Here is a 22,589-nt window from a genome sequence, read left to right on the forward strand (position 1 = left end):
ATATCAAGGAAAAATGAACCCTGCCAAACAGACATATCAAAACTGACTAGCTCTCATTGTCAATGTTGTTGTTGATTCACGAACCTTGAGATCACTCCATGATTTTTTGGTGTGGTATGTGTTGCTCAGTCTTTAGTTATTTATGTTGTGTTTTGTGTACCCTGTTGTTTGTCTTTTCGTCGTTTTTAGTTTTTTCCCATGATATTGTAAGTTTTTCGATTTATGAGTTTCTTATCCCTTTGGTATCTGTCGTCTCTATATCACACACAAAGAGTTGTTACTGTTTACAACTTACTAAAGACATTCATACAAACAGGTATTGGTGAATTAATTACACGCCATTATTCCGACAGCCCTTTGTTCCAACAGCTCATTAGTCCGACAACCCATTAGTCCGACAACCTAATATTCCGACAACCCATTGCTCCGACAGCCCAAAAGAGTGGGCTGTTGGAGTAATGGGCTGTTGGACTAATGGGATGTCAACGGTGAATTGGGTAGTTTGATTTGCATTTGTAACAACAAAAAAATTTGAGAAAGTAATAAAAAAAACATTCTAAAAGATGCTTAAATTCACATAAGATAGACATATAACAATGACTTACAGACAAAACACTAGAATAAAAGTTTTAAAGTTCCTTGTGTCTGGGTGTTTTAGTGAGAAAATTATGTCTTTTTGTTTTGTTTCCATTTTCAAAGTATTCTTTTGGTATTTGTTGTTTTTTCTCTTTTTTGTAGTGTTCTCTATTCAAAGTAGAGGATTAAATGTAGAAATTAAAAAATAAATCATGATATACAATTATAAATGATTTTTTTATTGTTGAATGTATGATTTACAACTATAGGTCATCGTTCGGCCTTCAACAATGAGTTAAACTCTTCATCTTTTATATAAGCTTTGAATTTCAAATATTTTTGCCACGAGCATCACTGAAGAGACATGTATTGTCGAAATGCGCATCTGGTGCAAGAAAATTGGTACCGTTAATTTTATTAAACCCATACCGCAAAGTCATCTGTAAAAGGCCCCGAAATAACAAATGTAAAACAGTTCAAACAAGTAAACTATCGGCGTGATTTATGCACAAAACAATAAATATAAAAATATGATATACAGAAACAAACAATAACCACTGGCTCCTTACTTAGGACAGGCAAATACAGAATGTAACACTGAAAAACAAAAGTAAAAATAAAATATGACGTACATTTCAAAACTAAGTTTAACACTTGACTAAAAGTCGTCAAAATATTAGGTAGATTATAATCCATTTTTCTAAATCAAAATCTAATTCACTTTTTTTCTTTTTTTTTTTTTTTTCTTTTGATAAATCGAATTGTCGCCATCATTTGATATTTTCCATGTTTTGTGTTTCACTGTCTTTGCTTTGAATTTTGACCATGATAGTACAATTATACATCTGACAAAATCCCTTGAAAATACTTCAATCTACATATTTATCTTCAGACAATTGGTCCGAGACACAAATATAGTCCCTAGTGTTGACAGTGGATTACTTGCCATTAATTTTTATACCCCTTCCAAATTTATTTCTCCATGTTTAATGCCTCAAATTGCAAGTAGGGAGGTGAAATTACACTGTAAAAAAATTGGGTCCTGAATTTTAAAGGAAAGTAGTGATTTGGTCCAGGTGATAAAGGTTGAAAAATAGCACTTTGGAAGCTGTCAAAAAATTTCAAGACGCCCTAAAGATAAAATTGTCCATATTTTCAGTTAGAGGCGATGAAGTTTTCTATAATTTTGATATAATTTGTCCCAAAAGTAGTACAACACACTGTAAAAGTTTCTTTGAGAAAGCGCAGGTGGGATTTTTTTTTATTTTCATTTATGTTCTTAAAGAAATGCACTACGAAATAATTGTGGTCTCGGACCAATTCAAACTTTAACTTCTAAAATGAATGGAGAAATCGATAAGAAATGTTGATTGTGACTTCACAATCCTTTTTTAATAGTTCAAATTAGGTTTTTAGGTCGATATAACATATATAACTACTAAAACTCTCTCAAATACTGCACTTCTAACCTACTCCTGTGACACGATCATTAAAGATCACAATCTAATAGCATGTTATTGACTCCAAAAGAATGCAGTTCACTCACTGTAGTTTTGCCTTTTTGCGACGGGGCAATTTTTAAGTGTCAAAACAACCGTAAGAAATAATTGGAATTTGGGGCAAGTTATTTACATATACCAACAACATTTTGTCAGTGAACAGATACATGTATATTTACAAAAGTCAATAATATATAGATAAGTGAATTAAAACTAAGATAAAAAAAAGTCTTAAATGAACCTCATACCTAGGTTGCATGGATTGTGCCTCCATTCATTTTCTTGTATATTAACGTTGATTTTGTCACTCATTTCATCAAAATGCATTTTGACGAGATACTAGAGAAAATAGGCGAATTTGGATTGTACCAAAAATTTCTCTATACTTTATTATGCATCCCTGGAATCAGTGCGGGTGTCTTCATGGTGATTTCTGTTTTTCTTCTTGGCATACCAGATCACAGGTTCGTATTTTTTTATAATAAATAATATATACTGTAGCAGCATATGGAAAATAGTTTTATCTATATCATTCCATGATTTCACAATACCAGTACCTGTTCGTAATTTGGGTTTTTAATGCGTAAAAAATAACTGCTGTTTTTTGTAGATGCATTTTCAATGCTTAACCAATTATGTCTATAGGTCACCAAACTTGGTTTACTAATAGTTTGGGTTTCTGCAATTATGTTACGGAATTTGACCATTTTATATGATTACAAAATGTTGAAATAACCTGCTGCAGACATGGATCATTTGCACTTAATGTACTAAAAGTCGGTCAATTTGAGCAATATATAATTATCTCATTTCCCTAGGTTGATCATTTTTTATTATTATTACCAAACACATGCAAAACGCAAATTAATTTGAAATGGATAACTATGGGAACAAATAAAAAAATAAATATGTATGATATTTGATTTTTTTTTTTTTTTTTTTCATTTCTGAATACGGATATAAAAAGTTTAGCACGATATTTAAAAAAAAATAGTACACATATATGCGCCTATGAAAAGATCTTAACAGAAAGAATGGTTAAAATAAATGCACAACTCTACTTCATATTACACTGCTATACATAAAACATAAATCTAAAAATATCACACTTAATGTAATAAACCAATGACCTGTAATCTAAAATTTTAAAATTTGTTTGTTTAAAAACTTCTTTATCTATTATGATGTTGTATTAAGATATGCGATAAAAGCATGTTTATATTTGTTTTGATTTAATCAAATATATGGGTAGACTTGAAAGATGTTATCCGTAGTATAGGCAGGTATAAAAATTGATTAATGTCCAGTGGGAGATATATCATATGAATAAAAGTAGAAAAGATGCTGAAGTTACAATGTAATAACAAAAACTCATGAATCGAAGAAAAATCGACAATACATGGCAAAACAAGTTTGAACAACAAAATCACTAACAGCAGATCACAAAAAAAACTACCAATGTTTAAAATAACAAGTGCTTCAGAAAGGTGTGCATCTCCTGTTTGACGTGTGGCATCCGTCATATTGATCGTGGCAATAAAGTATGCTAAATAGTTAACGTTTTATATCATATTTCTAAATTGAACAAATTCACATAAAAATGTAAGAAGACCCAGGTTTAACATGTTTAAACCCGTCACGTTACCATTTTCTTTAAAAACAAAAAACAAGAGTCCGTTCTTTTGCTTTGTTCAAATTAGTTGTGAAAATAAGTTTATGTGGCAATAATTTCCTTTCAGTCTCCTATAAAGTCTCCAATAAAGCGTAACAGAATGGTGGCCAGTAAACGAATATTATATGATATGCATTTAAACTAGACTTACATGTAGTTATTCTTTTGGTTGTGCTGTTACGGCTCTGTGCAAGATTGTGGCGTTCTAAAATATGTTTAACCCTGTCATAGTATATATGTGATTGTCCCAAGTTAGAAGCCTCTAATTCAGTGTTTGTCTTCTGTTGATGTGTATCATCTTTGTGTTTCATTTTTTGTTCCAAATTGGATTGTGCTAATTGTCAAAAGTCGCACAAAACGTGCCTAACCTTTACACTTATACTGTATTTGTTATGTAGCGGAAAGTAATATCATTTAATATCAAAAAGAAGATGTGGTATGATTGCCAATGAGACAACTCCTCACTGGAGACCAAATGACACAGAAATTAACAACTATAGGTCACCGTACGGCCTTCAACAATGACCAAAGCATAGTAAGCTATAAAGGGCCCCGATATGACAAAATGTAAAACAAATTAAATGAAAGAAATAACGTTCTAATTTATGTTCAAAATTATGAACGAAAAACAAATATGTAACACAGCTGCAAACAACAACCACAGAATTACTGGCTCCCGACGTGTATTCGTATTTCATCTTCTAATTTAAGTATTTTTTTCTGGAATAAGATCTTGATCTTTGATAAATATTAGAAGTGGCTGGCAAAAAATATAAATTTTAAACAAATATGCAAGTAACTAATAGAACAGCCCACATTTGAAATTTTTTACAAGTATTGATATTGCAACATAACTTTATTAAAAGAACAACACTGTTAAATTTTATTCAGAAACTGTGCTCAATACAAAAAAAAACAATAACCTTAAAACCAAGCACTGCAGTAGTGAATGTTTGCAATATAGTATTACACCATTTACATATTGTAATATATATTGAATTACACTAATATTGTGAAAATACAATTTAACCTTTTATCCTATCATAAGGTGTGTGATACCTGGATATGAGAACGATACTTACACTATACAGAATGACTATCACCAGTCTCTAGTCAACCATTATATACCAAAGCCAACAGAAGAAAAAAAGAAATATGATGAGTGTTCCTACTGGGCTTTTAACAGTAGTACAGTCTTATTTGATAATGAAAGTCGTCCAATCAACGCCAGTACAGTCAAATGTACCAAATGGGTATATGATGATGCAATTTTCGCGTCTACATTTTCTTCAGAGGTAATATATCTACATAGAAAGCTAACCAAACCTTTAAACAGACTTATTAAGAAGGGATATAGTTACGATACTGCTGGATGGCATATTTTGACTTTAATATTGATCCAGTTATAGGGTCTTTGCATCGGAGTTAAACACATTTATTCAAAGACCAGTTGTTGGCATGAATCGAGTGGTTTTCTTCTAATATAATTTATGATGTAAATGATACTAACTCTCTTATGGGAGGGATTGTGCTTGATATACTCATATAATTAAGACATTATCTTTCGGATTGATTGAGGTATATACCTGGCATGTCAGTAACTGCTAGTAAACGATCCCTTGTTAATTTATGTATCATTGTCATATCGCTTATCTTTATTTACCTTTTATGACATCGGACTCGTAATTCTTTTAAACTGAGTTTGACTGTGCGTATTACTTTGTGTTTGTTTTTTCTACATTGACTTGATGGTTAGGGGGAGGGTTGAAATCTCCCAAGACATATTTAACCCCGTCGCATTTTTTGCGCCAATCCCAAGTCAGGCGCCTCTTGCCTTGTTTAGTTTTGTATTATTTTTAATTTTAGTTCATTGGTATGTTTCAGAGTATAGTAAATCATACTATGACGTCCATTATCAATAAACTAGTAAACAGTTTTGTTAAGGGACCAGCAGAAACACGCCTCCGGTGCGTGATTTTCTCGCTGTGTTAAAACCTATTGGTGGCTTTCGGCTGTTTTTGCTATTTGGTCGTGTTGTTGTCTCTTTGACTCATTCCCCATTCTCAATTTTACAGACATTGCATGCATAATTTATACTATATACTTAGGAGACAAAGTATCACATCACTCTACTAAGACTGCCACTAGTACAACTAAAGGCTAAGTAAAAACATGTAACACATAAAAACCGGTGGAACACCAACAAAACTGGAAAACTGATCGAGGACTATTTTGCCTGAATTCCACCAATAGCTTGGAGGCTTTAGTACATTTGTAAGCATGAAGTAAGAATAATGCCAGTGATAAAGTGCTATTTACTGAAAGTGTATCAGATACAGGGTCAACTATCTCAGTGATAAAAATTAAAACCGTGTAACAGTTAGGTCCCCTGAGCACTGCACATGTTTATAGAATGACTACCAACGGGCTTTAGAACCCAGAACATAGGAATATGTAAATATCAAAACGTTCGTCATAATTATATACATGTATGCTAAATGCGTTAGTTCATTTAAATTTAACGCAAAATTTGTTGTATAAAAATGTTTAAAAATATTGATTTTATATTTTAGATGAACTTGGTTTGCGATGACTTTCCTAAAACAACCCAAGCGAAAACCTTATTTTTCGGTGGAGTTCTTGTAGGAGCATTTATTACAGGCATGCTATCCGACAAGTGAGTTAATTGTATGTGTTAGTCTGTCATTACAGCAATTTATAGGTTAATTCAAAATACTTTCAGGCAAGGTGAGAACATATTTGGCACTATCTAAAAATTAATATTCTCATGCATGCACTATTACACTAACCACGGACTTGGTATTATGCTAGTATTATATATATATTATATTGTGCAGGAACTTCTACTGTGCATGTGTGATAACGAATGGAGTCTACATTTGTATACTTGTAAGTTAATAAAATAGCACTGCTCCTGTGTCTGACAGTAGAATGTAATGTTAAATCTCTATATGTATACATGTATGTCATTTGCCAGTAGAACTATAAATTTCTACATGAATATTCATCCTACTTGACAGATGTTATTTGAAGAAGACTTTTAATGACAAGATTTTTAAATAATTTAAAACAATTTACTCGTTTTATTCGGATGAAGCTGTATGTATTGTAGGACAGATAAGATGCATCTAAATGGTACACGTCAACAATACAGCAATCTGACAATAATAATTACAAAAATAAACAAAACTACACGCAAACATTTAACGCGGGAAAGGTCTTTGTCATGAAAACTGAATTTAAATGGCAAATCCAAAAGCTCAAACACACCAAACGATTGGATAATAATTGTCATACTCCTGTCTTGGTACAGGCATTTTCTTATGTAGAAAATTATGAATTAAACATAGTTTTATAGCTAGCTAAGCCTCTCACTTGTATGACAGTCACATCAAATCACATTATATTGACAACGATGTGTGACCAAAACAAACAGACATAGTTGGTAAAATTGTCAAAAAATAGGAATACAGCTGTCAACATTGTGTTATAGTCTTAATCACTATAAAAACAATCCAATATGTCTACAAATAAACCATTATGTTATTTTTTTCAGGATTGGAAGAAAGAAGACTTTGTTCCTCTCCTTCCTCTTGGCGTTAGGAGCAACCGTTGGGTTGGCGTTCTCACCATCATACCCAGTATTCGTTACATTACGTTTCTTTGTAGGATTTTCTATGGCTGGTATTTTTATGACAGCTTTTGTAATTGGTATGTGATTTTATTCACTTAGCAAGCTTCTTCAAATACTTACTTGGTAGATGGTCGTTAAATCTCCTTTCAAGATTACTTTTCAGACTAATACCAAAAATATAAATAGCATAATTTAACATTTAAATTACCAGCCATATATACTATTAAATATGTTCCTTCTTACAATATTTACTGTGCAGACACAATTGTTAAAGACTGTGCATCCTACCACCTTGTACAAGGAACAAGCTTATGTCATATCATTACATTGCTCATTCAATCGACTGGTGTATAGATATAATAAGATGGGGTATGAGTGTCATAATACAACTCTCCAACTTAGAAGTATATCATTATAGATCAAAGTACCGTCTTCAACACGGAGCCTTCAAGTTGGCTCATACCGAACTACGAGCTACGTATGTTTGAAATAATGTTTTATTTTTTCTTGGAAAACGAATACAAAATATCATTCTGATTTGTAGGTTTGGAACTTGTTGGTCCTACTAAAAGAAATTTGGCAGGAATTGTCATAGAATATTTCTTTGCACTAGGATTAGTTCTTTTAGCAGGTGTAGCATATCTGTTGAGGGATTGGTTTTATATAGAACTAGCATTTGGTGCGCCAATGGTCCTGTTTTTGCTTATGTGGTGGTAAGAGGATTCAATTATCAAGATCCGTGATTTAACAGTTCGTACTATAGATTAAAAATATGTCAAAAAGATTTTCAATATGAAAATTTCCAAAATAGAGGGTTTTTTTCCTTCATTGTTGTTCACAGAAAGCATGACATGAATTACAGTTATTTCATTTTAGTTGATATTTTTCATTCAAAATTTATTGATCCAAAACTACGAGTGAAGGCAGCATTCGCACCCTCAAAGTGGAAAAGGATTGATATAAGTTGCAAAACTTTGTTTCCCAATCCACTATAAATAAATATATATGTATATATATATAATAGATTCTACCACTGCATCGAATGTGATACGATATTTTTCCACTAGAGACAGTTAAATTTTCAAATTTAAAACGCGAGGCTCGCCGAGCGGTTTTTTTTTTTTTTTTTTTTTAAATATTTAAAATTAAACTGTCGAGAGTGGATAAATATCGTATTACACGAGATTTGGTGGTGGAATCTGTGTCTCTAATAATTTTCAAACAATACACAGGCAAACTTATTCCTTCTTTTCGAATGACCAGCAAAAAAATATATTCTTATATGTGACGTCATCCGGCATGGTCACCTTTTTTCGTGCCGTCACTATAGGCAATTAAGAGGAAAGCAAGAAAATTCGACGTCATAATCGGATTTTAACCAATGAGGAACCGAATTCAAACGAACCACACGTTGATTAAATTTTCTTATACAATGGGTGCAGAAAGGGATAAATTGACGAAGAATTAGAGAAATCTTTTTTATACAACGATATTTTTATGTTTAGGGTCATACCAGAATCACCACGATGGTTGATCAATCAAGGTCGAAAGGAAGAAGCAGAAGTAATACTTCGAAAGGCAGCGAAGGTCAACAAAGTGACCTTACCTGATAAACTGTTCATGGAGGAAGACGAGGAAGAACCTCCGACTGGACACCTGTTGCACTTGTTTACCAGTCGTGTACTACTTGTTCGAACGCTTGTTATATTTTTTAACTGGTAATGCTACATACATGATCCTTAATTAGATATAAGATGATGTAGTATCAACTCTCTCATCGAAGTCACAATTTTGTTAAAGTAAACCATAATAGGTCAAAGTACGGTCTTCACTGGGTGAAAGCCACTGCTGTTGGACGTTTCGTCCCTGAGGGTATCACCAGCCCAGTAGTCAGCACTTTGTGTTGTCATGAATACCAATTATATGGTAATTTTGATAAATTTCCTTTTGACAAAAACTTAAATTTTTCGAAAAATTAAGGATTTTCTTATCCCAGGAATAAATTACCTTAGCCGTATTTGGCACAACTTATTAGAATTTTGGGTCCTCAGTGCTCTTCAACTTTGTACTTGTTTGGCTTTATAACTATTTTGATCTGAGTGTCACTGATGAGTCTTATGTAGACGAAACACGCGTCTGGCATATTAAATTATAATCCTGGTACCTTTGATACCTACTTCAACATGGAGCCTTGGCTCACACGAATATAGATTCTTACTAAAGGTTTTATCGTGAACTTGACGGAGCAGCTACATAGAAACATAAAAATATATGGGATGATTGAGAATGAGATAATTACCCACAAGAGATAAAATGACACAGAAATTAACAACTAAAGGTCACCGTATAGCCTTGAACAATCAGCAAAACATATCGCGCATAGTCAGCTATAAAAGGCTGTCGTTAGATTCTGTCTTCCGGCATAACTGATTAATGTTATTCTACAAAACAGAAGATGTAGTATGATGGCCAATGAGACAACTCTCCACAAGAGACCAAATGACACAGAAATTAACAACTATAGGTCACCGTACGGTCTTCAACAATGAGCAAAGCCCATACCGAATAGTCAGCTATAAAAGGCCCCGAAATGACAAATGTAAGACCGTTTATTTTGTCTTTTATTATTTTAATATTTTGTTATCCCGGGTTCTTACAATGACTGAAAATTTGCCATTGTTGGAGGTCGTTTTGTGATTTCAGCTGTATAAACGGATCTTGTACTTTTCATATAAATGTGGTATTTATTTTTTAGGATGGTTGTTAGTATGACGTATTACGGTTTGTCTCTTAACACGGGAAATTTAGGAGGAGACTTCTATATGAATTTCTTTATATCTGGTTTAGTAGAGTTCCCAGCATACACATTATCAATATTATTTCTAGACCGAATAGGACGAAAAATATGTCATTTATTAGCAATGGTGATAGGAGGCGGATGCTGCTTAGCAACAATTTTCACCATTATATATGGTGGAGAAGGCAAGTTATAGTTTATAATTGTTTTTTGTTGTTATATTGACTTGTCCAGTCTAAAAGATCTACAGTACTATTTTGTTTAATCAATCATCTACACATACTATCCCCAAAACAAGGCTAATGAATATCTTAGATATATTGACTTGGTTAATATGTAACAAAAACATTTCAAAGCCATAAATATCTCAAAAGTGACCTTGTCTTTTTTTTTATTAGAATGATCGCAAGTTGTTGTTTTTTTTTTTTTTTTATTACCAGTATATATCAACACTATTCTCAATAAACCTTTGAAGTTCATTTAAAGAGTGTAAAAGTGTTTTTCAATAATATATATTTTAGGTCGATCGAGAAAAATCGGTTGATAAATGACATACTACAAGTAATACATGCACGTTTATTTCTCGTTCAACATAAAACATACTAGTACGGTGACGGAATAGTAAAAAGGCGATTATTAACAGAGTTTAATTTCACTTTAGGGTATACGGCTAAAAATTGTTATACAGCTAGAGAAATGATTTTACTTTAATTTTAGACTGGTCGTCAAAAAGTCGTACGGTGCAGTTTTTTTTAATTTGCCGTTTTGTTAGCAAAAATGACATGAAATGTTGACTCTACGAGGCATGTAATTTCGGCAATTTTTTTTTAAATCGTTGCTAAATATATGTATTCCGTATAGGATTTGAATAGCACATATAATATGTTATTCATTAAGCAATAACAGTAACATTATAAGTTTTGTGTTAAATAAATATGAAGATACAAAGTTCTAAAACTTTGGACATTTTGTCGCTTCACCTGATTTCAATAATTTGCAAGAACGCACGTATCTTTAAATTATGAACTAATTTAAACAACGTGAAAATTCAGCAAATACTCTTTTCAGTGACATAATTTTTTATCGTAACAAATTTCACAAAAAGATGTAAAATAGCATTCAAAATATTCACTATTAAAATACAATCTTACTTAATTTCCGGAAAGTCGTGTCAGGTACGGGTGATCTGATATTATAAACCTTATTGATTTTGAACTTCGAGCGCACCATATGTTCGATTACTATATAGCAATTATCACTTGATATTACTTGTATTTGGTCAAAGTTTTTGGTTTCTTAGATATTTTTGTTTGTTGTTTGTTCAATTTTGAGGTTGTGTTGATTAGGTTTAATTTGTTTAAGAGGAATATAAATTATTTAGTTTGAAGTTATTTTTAGAAATTGAGGTCTGGCCTAACCCCAAAAGATGGCACAACAGGGAAGTCCGTTGAAACTTGGCCCAAGTACTGCAAAGCGGCTGAAACCAAGTTTAATATTAGAAAAATGTGTAATTTGCCAGAAAAGCAGTAATGAAACTGTAATAACACATAACAGTAAATCGCGGTTTTTTGCTGCAGCTGGTAAGCGTAAAGATGATATTTACTTAAAATTGATTAGTGAATATGATTCATTCGGTGATATACCGAATGACAGTTTGCAAATGGTTTATCATAAAAGTTGCTACAAGTCATATAAATACAAGTGAACACAACATTGCGGTGTTTTCGAAGAGACAAGATGATGAAGTAGCGGAATGTTCAGTCCAGTCCAGTCCAGTCACGAGTATCTTAACTCGATCTATGTCTTCTCCTACCAATTGGAGTGCTTGTATATTTAGTAATAAGAAAAGATACAAGCAAGACAAAAACCTTTTGAAAATTGAATCGGATGAAAGGGTTAGTCGTATAACAAACGCTGCAAACCATAACGGTGATTTAAACTTGCTACATAAAATTAGTCAAGACAATTTTAAAGAACAAGCGTTTTACCATAACCAGTGCATAACAAAATATCTAACGTATTTAAAAAAAGATATTGAGGTAGTTGGTAACTCAACTTCAGAATGTGAATCCATAAATGCAGCTGCTTTTTCCAAATTAATTTCTAGCATAAATGATGATTTATTAAGGAATAAAAAGGCATTTCTATTATCCTCTTTAATTGAGAAGTTTGTTTCATACCTACCAGAAAATATGCCTACAAGCTTTACAACAAGGAAACTGCAGCGATATTTAGAAAACCATTACGGTGATTCTGTTGTCATTCAATCACAACAAGGTCAGGGTAAGTCCAACATGATAATGAGTAGCAATATAACACTAGGGGATGCGATCAAGGCAGCCAGTAATTTGAAAACTGAGTTAAAATGGTCAAATGAAAAACAAACGAGACGTATGTATAGCGAACAAACGGATGACCAACTCCTTTATTCAGTAGCGAGTATAATTCGGAGAGACATTGAATAAGTAAGAATTTTTAAAGAACACTACCCAAATTCAACAGAGGTATCATTCGAAAGTTCTTTGCAGTCAATGCCTGTTTCTTTGGTCAAACTACTTAGTTGAATTACGGACGAAAAGGCCTTTAGCACTTGTACTGTTCCTTCTAATATCAAAACAGAAAGTGTGAGGAAATGTTTGGCTTTAACGGAATGTATTGTTGCAACTAGCAGCAGTATCATTACACCTTTTCATCTTGGTCTTGCAATTCAAGTTTACCACGAGTTTGGGTCGAAGCGCCTTATTGAAATTCTGAACGCGCATGGGTTTTGCGTTACATATACTGAATTGCGGAGGTACCTTACCAGTGTTGCAAATCATGAGATAAGTCGTATTAGTGGCGATCGATACATCCCAGGAGGTATTCGTCCCATTTCAGAAGGAGGTCGATTGATTCAAGAGGGTTCTGATAATATTGACATAAACGCCGAGACAATAGATGGAAAAAACACCTTCCATTCTCTAGCTAGGGCTGTATTTCAAATTAAATCAACTGGCGTTCATAACTATGGTTCAGAACGAATCAAGCGAGGAATAGAGAGATCTTTGGCTATAGATGATACAACAGCATCATTGACCGATGCCATTCCTTACCTTAAACCAAAATGTAGATCAGAACCTCCACTACGATCGGATGCTTTCGATAAACTTCAATTATGTGATTATAATAAGAGTAATGATGTTGATCAGATATGGGTTTTCTCCAGACTTTTGTCAAGGGATGTTATAGAGTTCCCAATGGAAATAAAAGTGAATGAACAAAAGATTCCTTTTTGGACAGGGTACAATTGTCTTTTGTCTTAAAAGGGCGCCGATGTTACAGTTGTAGCATATCCTCCAATTATAGATTCTAAACCGAATGATATGGCCACAGTGTATACTGCCATGAAGAAATGTCTTGACATGTCTAATGATGCTGGACAGGATTACGCTATTCAAACATTTGACCAGCAACTCTATGCAATCGCACAAGTCAAATGGTCGAAGCCTGACATTTTTAATCGCCATATTCTCAGGCTTGGTGGTTTCCACAGTTGGTCGTGTTTCTTAGCCTCTATCGGGAAACTTTGGGCCGATGGCGGTCTTCGAGATTTGTTGGTAGATTCTGGTGTGTATGCTGGAAATACAGCCGAACTTATGTTGAATGGTAAAGAGTTTAACAGGGCTGTCAGAGGGTTCACGCTTGTGTTTGAAGCCCTACAAGTTCTTTTTATCTCAGTATTTATACACTGGTGTAGGACCTTTGATGACTTCGATAAGATACCATCTGCGTTCTGGAATGTGTTGTTAGAGTTCCATACAAGTATAAGTGATCAAACGGACCAAGACTCAGACATTAAAACTAGACTGAAAAAGTTGTTTGAAGATCACGTACAGCCTCTTATTGGTCTGTTCAAAGACTGGGGTCACGATGCATCACCTACTTTCAAATATTGGGACATGTTCCTCGTTGCCGTTCAAATTATGTTGTCAAATGTACGAACAGAACGAGAAGGTAATTGGTCGGCACATTTGATGTCTTCATCCAAAATGCTGCCCTATTTTTACATTACCAACCGTACAAATTACTCTAGATGGATGCCTGTATATATTCTTGATATGCTCGAACTACCAGCAGAGATCGAATCAGCATTTGAACTAGGGGAGTTTTCTATCAGACAAAAGCAAGGCACATTCAATGGAATTTGGAGTGATATGGGCACTGAAAAAACCATCATAAAAGATTCAAAGGGTTCCGGTGGTATCGTTGGAATTACAAATCAGAAATCTGCTCTTATAAGGTGGACTCTGACTCGTCATTTATTAGCGTCCTTTGGTAATGAAATGAATGAAAGAGCAGGTATTACATGCAAAAGTGACAATTCGCATGAGGAAAATAAACAAACAGCTTTGAAGCGAGACGAAGAGCAAGTACAAGCAATAATTACTCATTTAAACCAAACCATGACTGACCCCTTTGATATAGATGCCCACCCTCCTTGTCTCATTAATATCTCTACAGGCATGCATGCTACTAGAGAAGTTCAGGATTCTTTGCTTTCTGCAGTAGATGAAGGAGAAAATATGTGCAGAAAATTTGTTTAGAGTGCGCTTTCTTTAGACCAATCCGGAAGCTTCTATAGTCCTATTACCAAGTCCAAATTGAAAACATTTGAACATATGAACGCTAAGACAACCCTTAAGTGTAAATCTGGCGAAATTATAACCGGCCATATAAATCCAGAAATTGTTTTTAGACGTGCTCTGGTTTTGGCTAACAGCAGAGATGATGTTACTATTGAAAGTATTCTCTCACTTCCACTTGGGCCTATCCCGGTTTCTTTGTTCCATGAAGATGGAACAATAAGAAAATCGTGTAAATCAGATCTAGTAAAACAGTTTGAAAATGAAGTCTCGCCGGTTCTTTCTTTGCCAGATTTTGATCCTTCGTTGACAACTTACATTAGAGACGGTATGGCTATAGTTCAGTGCATGGATGCAAAGAAACATAAAACCTTTGGAGATCTTGCTCTTACCTATTGCAATTATTTAGCAAGTTGTTTTATAAAAGCACACACAGTAGCCGATGTTTTTGATCGGTATGATGTAAAACACTCCATTAAGTCAGCTGAAAGAGAGCGTCGTACCAAAGTCACTGCTCATGCGAAGGTGTTTCAAGTAATTGAAGGTAGAAATGTCCCCGTCTGGAAGAAATTTCTTTCTGTTAAAGAAAATAAGCAGGCTCTCATTAAATTTTTTGGTGACTTCCTGGTCAAGTTCATTAAAAGCAATCCTCCCTGGACATACCTATTATATGGCAGGTTCCTTTGAAGATCCTGAAATTGCTAAAGTTATTTCTGACCAGGAAGTCGTTGAATGTCCTGAGTTGTTCAGTACTCAGGAAGAGGCAGACACCCGCATGATCCTTCAGGCTTTACATGCAGACAAAAGATTGAAAGAGATGGGAAAGAAAGGCAGGATTGTTATCAAAACATCTGATACAGACGTCATTGTTCTCTGTATTCATTTTTTCAAACAGATGACAAACACGAGTGAATTTTGGATCCAAATGGGAAATGTTGGTACTTTAAAAGATAATAGAAGGTTTTTGCCAATTCACCAACTGTGTTCTTCACTCCCTGAAATCATTTGTAGAGTTCTTTCTGCCGTACATGCTCTCTCTGGGTGTGACACTACATCTTCCTTATTTGGAATTGGTAAAAAGTCAGTGTATAAAGTGTTGAAAGATGCAGTACTGGATTTTAGTGATCTGTACAATTTAGGAGATTCCGACACAGAGACTGCCATATCATGCTCTAGACGGTTTGTGGCAAGACTTTACGACCAAAAGCAGAAATATGCATCCTGCCATCAGGACATTAATAAACTTCGAGTTAAGCTTGCTACAAGCAAGGATTCAAGTCTGGTCAGATTGCCACCCTCTGAAGCAGCGCTTCGACAGCATATCCTTCGTGCCTCATTTCAGACCAAAATTTAGCATGCTTCTTGTCTTGCAAAACCACCCATGCCTTCACCATTGGAATACGGATGGAAATCATTCAAAGATTCATTGCACCCTGTCTACTTTGAAGGAAACATGTCAGCAGATTTTCTTCATGACCTCGTGTGTTCGTGTAAGGGAAAATCACAATGTAAAAAGTCGTGTGTTTGTGTCGACCAAAACCTTGCATGTACCGACTTATGTTCCTGCCAAGGATCAGAATCATGCAAGAACGTTCATACACATGCCCTAACAGAAGAGGTTTGAGAATAAATTTTATTTGCCAGTAAGGCTTTTGGTGCGATTTGCAAATTGAATGTGCATTTCTGATATTGTATCACTTAGACCTTTATTAAAATCTAAAGATTTCACACAGTTAAATCAAAAATACTTTTTACAATTATGTATATGTTCTGCGCTGACTTGTGTTCCTTGTAATGCATGGTATCATATAAAATTTTTTTTTTAAAGCCACATATCAGTCTGTGTTTATAGAGTTTGTTGACAATTTGGCGTGTACCAACCGTATCCAAAGTGTACAAAACTGAATTGTTTAACTTATATTGGGTAATAAAAGATATTTATCTTAAAGCAGGCATGTTTTTTCGTATTTTATATTCATTTATTATAGTTTTGATGCTTGTAATAATGATTGTTTCGAAAAAATACTTCTTTTTAAGTTAAAAATCATCCCCCCCTTTTTTTTTTAAAGTGTTTCACTTTATCGAAACAGTTTATTTTAGGATGATTTTTTTATTTTTTGGGTGAAAAATTGAATGAAAAAACAGAACCCATGCGGTTTTGCTAAAAAAAATATGCGATAAGGTATTTTAGTTGTTATCTAATATCCATTGCAATTATGTATGGAACATGGTGGTTGACCTTTGATCTCGATTTCTGAAAAACTGCACCATATTTAGTTTTGACGACCAAATTAATTTTAAAGTACATATATTTTCGATTCGAATGATATATGATGCAGCCGTATACCATTTTTGACGATTAAATTTTTAAAATGTTCACTCTGGTCACCGTACTATACTAAGTCTGCAATGAATAAAATAAGATAAATCGACCTGTATTCAATATATCCACGGTGTTAGCCTGATTTAGATTTATCTAATTTAAAACCTTACATTATGGCAACGTACATCTAAATAGGTAAATGAAAGTTTTTAATGATTGGGGGTCTTTACGGATTTTACTCAAGTTTGGATAAAGCATGAAAACACAGAATTTCCCCATTACATGTAATAACTTTAGGGAGCTACCATTTGAATTTTATGAGGGGGGGGGTGTTGCCTTTTTTAGCTCACCTGGCCCAAAGGGCCAAGTAGGCTTTTCCCATCACTTTGCGTCCGTCGTCGTCCGTCGTCTGTCGTCGTTAACTTTTACAAAAATCTTCTCCTCTGAAACTACTGGGCCAAATTTAACCAAACTTGGCCACAATCATCACTAGGGTATCGTGTTAAAAAAATGTGTCCCGTGACCAGGCCAACAGCCGAAATGGCCGCAATGGCTTAAAATAGAACATAGGGGTAAAATGTCGATTTTGGCTTCTAACTCTGAAACCAAAGCATTTAGAGCAAATCTGACATTGGTAAAATTGTTATCAGGTCAAGATTTATCTGCCCTGAAATTTTCAGATGAATCGGACAACCGATTGTTGGATTGCTGCCCCTGAATTGGTAATTTTAAGGACATTTTGCCGTTTTTGGTTATTATCTTGAATATTATTATAGATAGAGATAAACTGTAAACAGCAAAAATGTTCAGCAAAGTAAGATCTACAAATCAGTTATCATGATCAAAATGGTCAGTTGACCCCTCAAGGAGTTATTGCCCTTTATAGTAATTTTTTACCAATTTTTCGTATATTTTGTAAACTTTTACAAAAATCTTCTCCTCTAAAACTAATGGGCCAAATTTAACCAAACTTAGCCACAATCATTATTAGGGTTTCTAGTTTAAAAACTGTGTGCGGTGACAAAGCCAACCAATCAAGATGGCCACTATGGCTAAAAATAGAACATAGGGGTAAAATGTAGATTTTGGCTTATAACTCTAAAACCAAAGCATTTAGAGCAAATCTGACAAGGGATTAAATTGTTTATCAAGTTTATGTCTATCTGCCCTGAAATTTTCAGGTGAATTGGACAACTGGTTGTTGGGTTGCTGCCCCCAATTGGTATTTTTTAAAGAAATTTTGCTGTTTTTGGTTACTATCTAGAATACTATTATAGATAGAGATAAACTGTAAACAGCAATAATGTTTAGCAAAGTAAGATCTAAAAATGGTAAGTCATCAAGACCAAATTGGTCATTTGACCCATGAAGGAGTTATGCCCTTTATAGTCAATTTTTAACAAATTTTCATTAATTTGGTAAATTTTTGTAAATTTTTACAAAATATTTTTCTCTGTGTATCTAAAGGGCCAAGTTTATTATAGATAGAGAAAATTGTAAGTAGCAAGTCTATGTTCAGTAAAGTAAGATCTATAAACACATCACCATCACCAAAACACAATTTTGTCATGAATCCATCTCTGTCCTTTGTTTAATATGCACATAGACCAAGGTGAACGACACAGGCTCTTTAGAACCTCTAGTTTTTTATTAGTTTATCCTGACTATTTTACATAAATTGTTGTCCTGCCTCTTTTTTGCAATGTTGCTCATCCTGCCTTATTTTTTTTTAACTCTTTCTTGCTTTTTTCAAATTTCATCCTAGCACCTCCTCCCTTAAAATTCAAATTACTAAACTATAAATCTTTAAAAAAAAATTGACAAATAATTCAATAATAAATTTTGGACCTTATCATGAATAAAAAAATAATTACAGATTTACAATGGTTGACAACAACGTTGGCCATGATAGGAAAGCTTGGTTCTGCAGCAGCATTTGCAATAATATATGTGTTCTCTGCGGAGCTGTATCCAACAGTTGTACGCAATACAGGGATGGGTGCAAGCTCTTGTTGTGCACGTGTTGGTGGCATGATAGCACCATACGTTGCAGACTCGGTAAATATTACTATTCTTTTTTTTTCAATTTTGAAATTGAAATAATTACATTGCATTCATGTTTAACACAGCACTTAAAGATTATATAGTAACATCGACAAAACGACTATAAATCCAAAAGATTCCGGAATCATAAATAATCCACTTAAATATTTGGTAAGACGTGAAATATGGCTATATTTTTGGTCCACGAAGAATGTCAAAATTTGACTTTGTGATAAAGACCAGCAATAACTCGTTGTTTCTCTACTTTTAATGTTTATCATATTCACGCAATGATTTTTTGTAAGAAATGAATTGAATATGTACCGTTTTCCTTTTAACACTTGTTTTAAGAAGCCTCCTTTAGCCTTCTACTTAAAATGAGAGAAAAAATCTTACAGTTTAGAAATATTTTACTGATGCCATTTTGGTAAATTGAATGGTGATCATTTTCCTATTATCATGTATGATCGTCTGAGATTTTTGATCATTTGATTTTCTTTTAACGTATTTTTTTTATTGTCGTTTTTTACAGTGTTTAAGCTGCTACTTTAATACATTCCTTACGAATCGGATGATTAAAAAAAAGGCTGCAAGATTTTGTTTAAGTCACATTAATTTCTAGGTTGATGCATGTTGAAATATATATATACATAGTTGACGTCAATTGCCACTGAACTACACTACATTTTTGTTTAGAGGCCAGCTTTCGGGTGCGGGATTCTCTCACTGTGTCGAAGACCCATTGGTGGCCTTCGTCTGTTTTCCTCTCTTTTGGTCGGATTGAAGTCTCTTTGACACATTCCATTTTCAATTCCGCCACTCTTTTTTATTCCCTGGTGGTATTAATTGCGCAGCATTAAGTAGCATTGGCGAAAACAAGCTGTGACGCAAATGAGTTCATTTTTGGCGCAAAAAAATATTGCCCCAATTTTAATACTATGGACATAAAATTTACTGGAGTATAATTAGACAATTTTATTCAAAGGCAAAAATTATTGGTGGTGATTTTGGCCATGCCGTGCCACTAGCAGTATTTGGTGCTGCCTCAGTGTTAGCTGGACTGTTATCGCTGTTGCTACCAGAGACTCTTGGTGAACATTTACCAGAATCTATAGAGGATGGAGTTATATTTGGAACGTAAGTTTTTAAGCTTTATGATGTACTTAGGTAATAATTAAATAAATCAATAATTTATAATTGATACTATAAGCAGGACGAGCATTAGTTAAGGATCAAAATAAACAAAAAATATTCGAAGGTCATGAAGCTCCTTTTTGTTACATTCAAAATGACGAGTAGTTATTCAAAAATTTTTTTTTTGTATCAATAGTAAGGATTCATTTAATTACTGCAACGGTATGATCTATTTGGTATGGTCTGTGTTATCTGTTAAATTCTCATACACACCTTCTTAATCTATATTGTTTTGTTTGATTTTGATTGAGTTTTCTTGTTATGTAAGACACAAATATTTTATCTTCGGTAGTCTTTCGAAAGTGGAGTTGAACAGCTTTTAATAACATACTCTCAGTGTTGTTACCTAGTGACACAATGCATCGTCGCAAATGTTATCTTTGTCAGATTATGTTATTAATCATTGATGTTAATTATGTTTGGCACGTTATAATACATGTATAAGTAAACTAAAAAATAAATCCTGTAATCCATCACAAATTTTTGACGTGAAATGTATGAACATGTATAACTTTTTACTGTTATCTTTTTTTTAATTGAAAGTCTCCAGGATTGATATAGTACAACTCAAAAACTATTACACGAACGTTATATCCCAATATTCCTTGAAAAACATATAATAGCGACAAAACTCTAAAAAAAAAAAATTGAAACGAATGCAACAAAAGGGGAGAAATTAAAGTGAATTTAGAGGGGCACGTTTACATATAAGATGGTCTGATGGTAGTTTTTATCTATCAAGTTCTTTATTTTGTAACTAACGAGAAATAAGAGACCTCAGAGACTTTAACTAATAAAAAAAACTTGGTGTACGTAAAGTGGGAAAATATTGCAGTACATATTATATTAAGATAAGCATTTATTTGGTAGTATATCCTTTCAATTAAATTGGCAACGTACTACATGATTTCGATAGTTACTCGGATAATTACAACGCCCCCTTACGATCGTTGTCCTCCAGAGAAGCGATTGATTGAAGTGAGGGAAATAAACAACGACTGGATTATTCGGGTTAATGTGGGATTCCTCGCTAAGCTTTATTATCTCAGGACACATATGTTTTCAAATTAACTTCTTATAAATAAAGGAAATGTGGGATCTTAACCAATGAGACAGCATTCCATTAAGAAAACTAATAAAAAAGTGTTCCTCAATTTGTAAAACTAAACAGTCTTGTAATTCAGGTATAATTGCTTTTAAATTGTACTTAAATACTAAATAGTGCTTGATGAGCATGTCAATTATAAATGCTTCTGTATTGTCCAGGTTTTTTTGTGTAATTAAAAAAAAAAATATTGTCTAAAGACTAGATAAACATGATAAAGAGACTGTTCTCTTGATAAACATGAACGCATTGATGCCTGTACTAACTCAGGCTATATGTATGTATCTGTACTTTGTGCTGTTTGTTGTTGTTTGTCTTTTATGTACGTTTAGTTTTCAAAAGAGTCGGAATTGGTGGAAGGTGTTGTCTTTTGTACTGTCCAATATTTCTAATTCATGTTTCTCTTTTTATTTAATATCAGTTAGGGACGACATCAAAAGTTCAATATAGGATAAAAAACTTAATTCACATAGTTTTTTCACTAACCCCCCCCCCCCCCCTCTTAACCTAACTTGGGAAAAATTGATTTACCTATATGGATATAGGTAAAATCGATTTTGGATTAACAAAACTTGCAGCAATGTTGACCCCACCCCCATCCCCACCCCCACCCCCAAACTATTTGATTTAAGTTGTTTATCCTCCATCGATCTTTTGATGTCATCCCTTAAAACAAAATGTTGCACTAAAGTTAACTTTGATTTTTTTTCTAATTACAGAGATCAGTACCGAGAGAAGAAAGCCAGAAAATATAAATCCAGTTCTAATGACCTGTTGAAAATCGAAATGACAAAGTTTTGAAAAAATCAAATTAATTAGTAATATAAGACAGAATACAATACTAGTACTTCCAATAATCTTTAAGTGTGGTTTCGACAACTTTTAACATAATCGACATGGAATATAAATTTGAAGACTATGTACATGTCCAGTTAAATTCAAAGCGGATGGTGTGTTTCTTGTTGATATATGTACAGGAAGGGATTGCAAAGAACAAGATTTGGATTTATCTTACTTTGAAGAACATGTAATTGGAATTGTTCTTTGAACTGCCAAAAAAATGGAAATAACAGTACATTCGCTGGGTTTGTCTTTTTTCTTTT

General features: G+C 33.6%; 1 protein-coding gene across 1 annotated transcript; it reads left to right on the forward strand.

Moving 5' to 3' along the window:
* The first annotated feature begins 2,294 nt into the window (after positions 1-2,294).
* On the forward strand, positions 2,295-22,438 carry LOC143048185 (organic cation transporter protein-like). Its single transcript, XM_076221713.1, has 10 exons — positions 2,295-2,539; positions 4,796-5,042; positions 6,321-6,424; positions 7,325-7,479; positions 7,947-8,115; positions 8,908-9,120; positions 10,158-10,384; positions 19,021-19,202; positions 20,173-20,324; positions 22,206-22,438. The coding sequence occupies exons 1-10, from the start codon at positions 2,397-2,399 to the stop codon at positions 22,285-22,287; spliced, it is 1,674 nt and encodes a 557-aa protein (XP_076077828.1). The 5' UTR covers positions 2,295-2,396; the 3' UTR covers positions 22,288-22,438.
* Positions 22,439-22,589: the final 151 nt, after the last annotated feature.

This window comes from Mytilus galloprovincialis, chromosome 10 (assembly GCF_965363235.1).
Source record: "Mytilus galloprovincialis chromosome 10, xbMytGall1.hap1.1, whole genome shotgun sequence".
Classification (NCBI taxonomy): domain Eukaryota; kingdom Metazoa; phylum Mollusca; class Bivalvia; order Mytilida; family Mytilidae; genus Mytilus; species Mytilus galloprovincialis.

Coding starts and splice junctions, on each gene's coding strand:
- LOC143048185 (XM_076221713.1), top strand. CDS start 2,397: ATGCATTTTGACGAGATACTAGAGAAAATAGGCGAATTTGGATTGTAC. Junction 5,043..6,320: donor CGTCTACATTTTCTTCAGAG/GTAATATATCTA, acceptor TTTATATTTTAG/ATGAACTTGGTTTGCGATGA. Junction 19,203..20,172: donor CACCATACGTTGCAGACTCG/GTAAATATTACT, acceptor TTTTATTCAAAG/GCAAAAATTATTGGTGGTGA.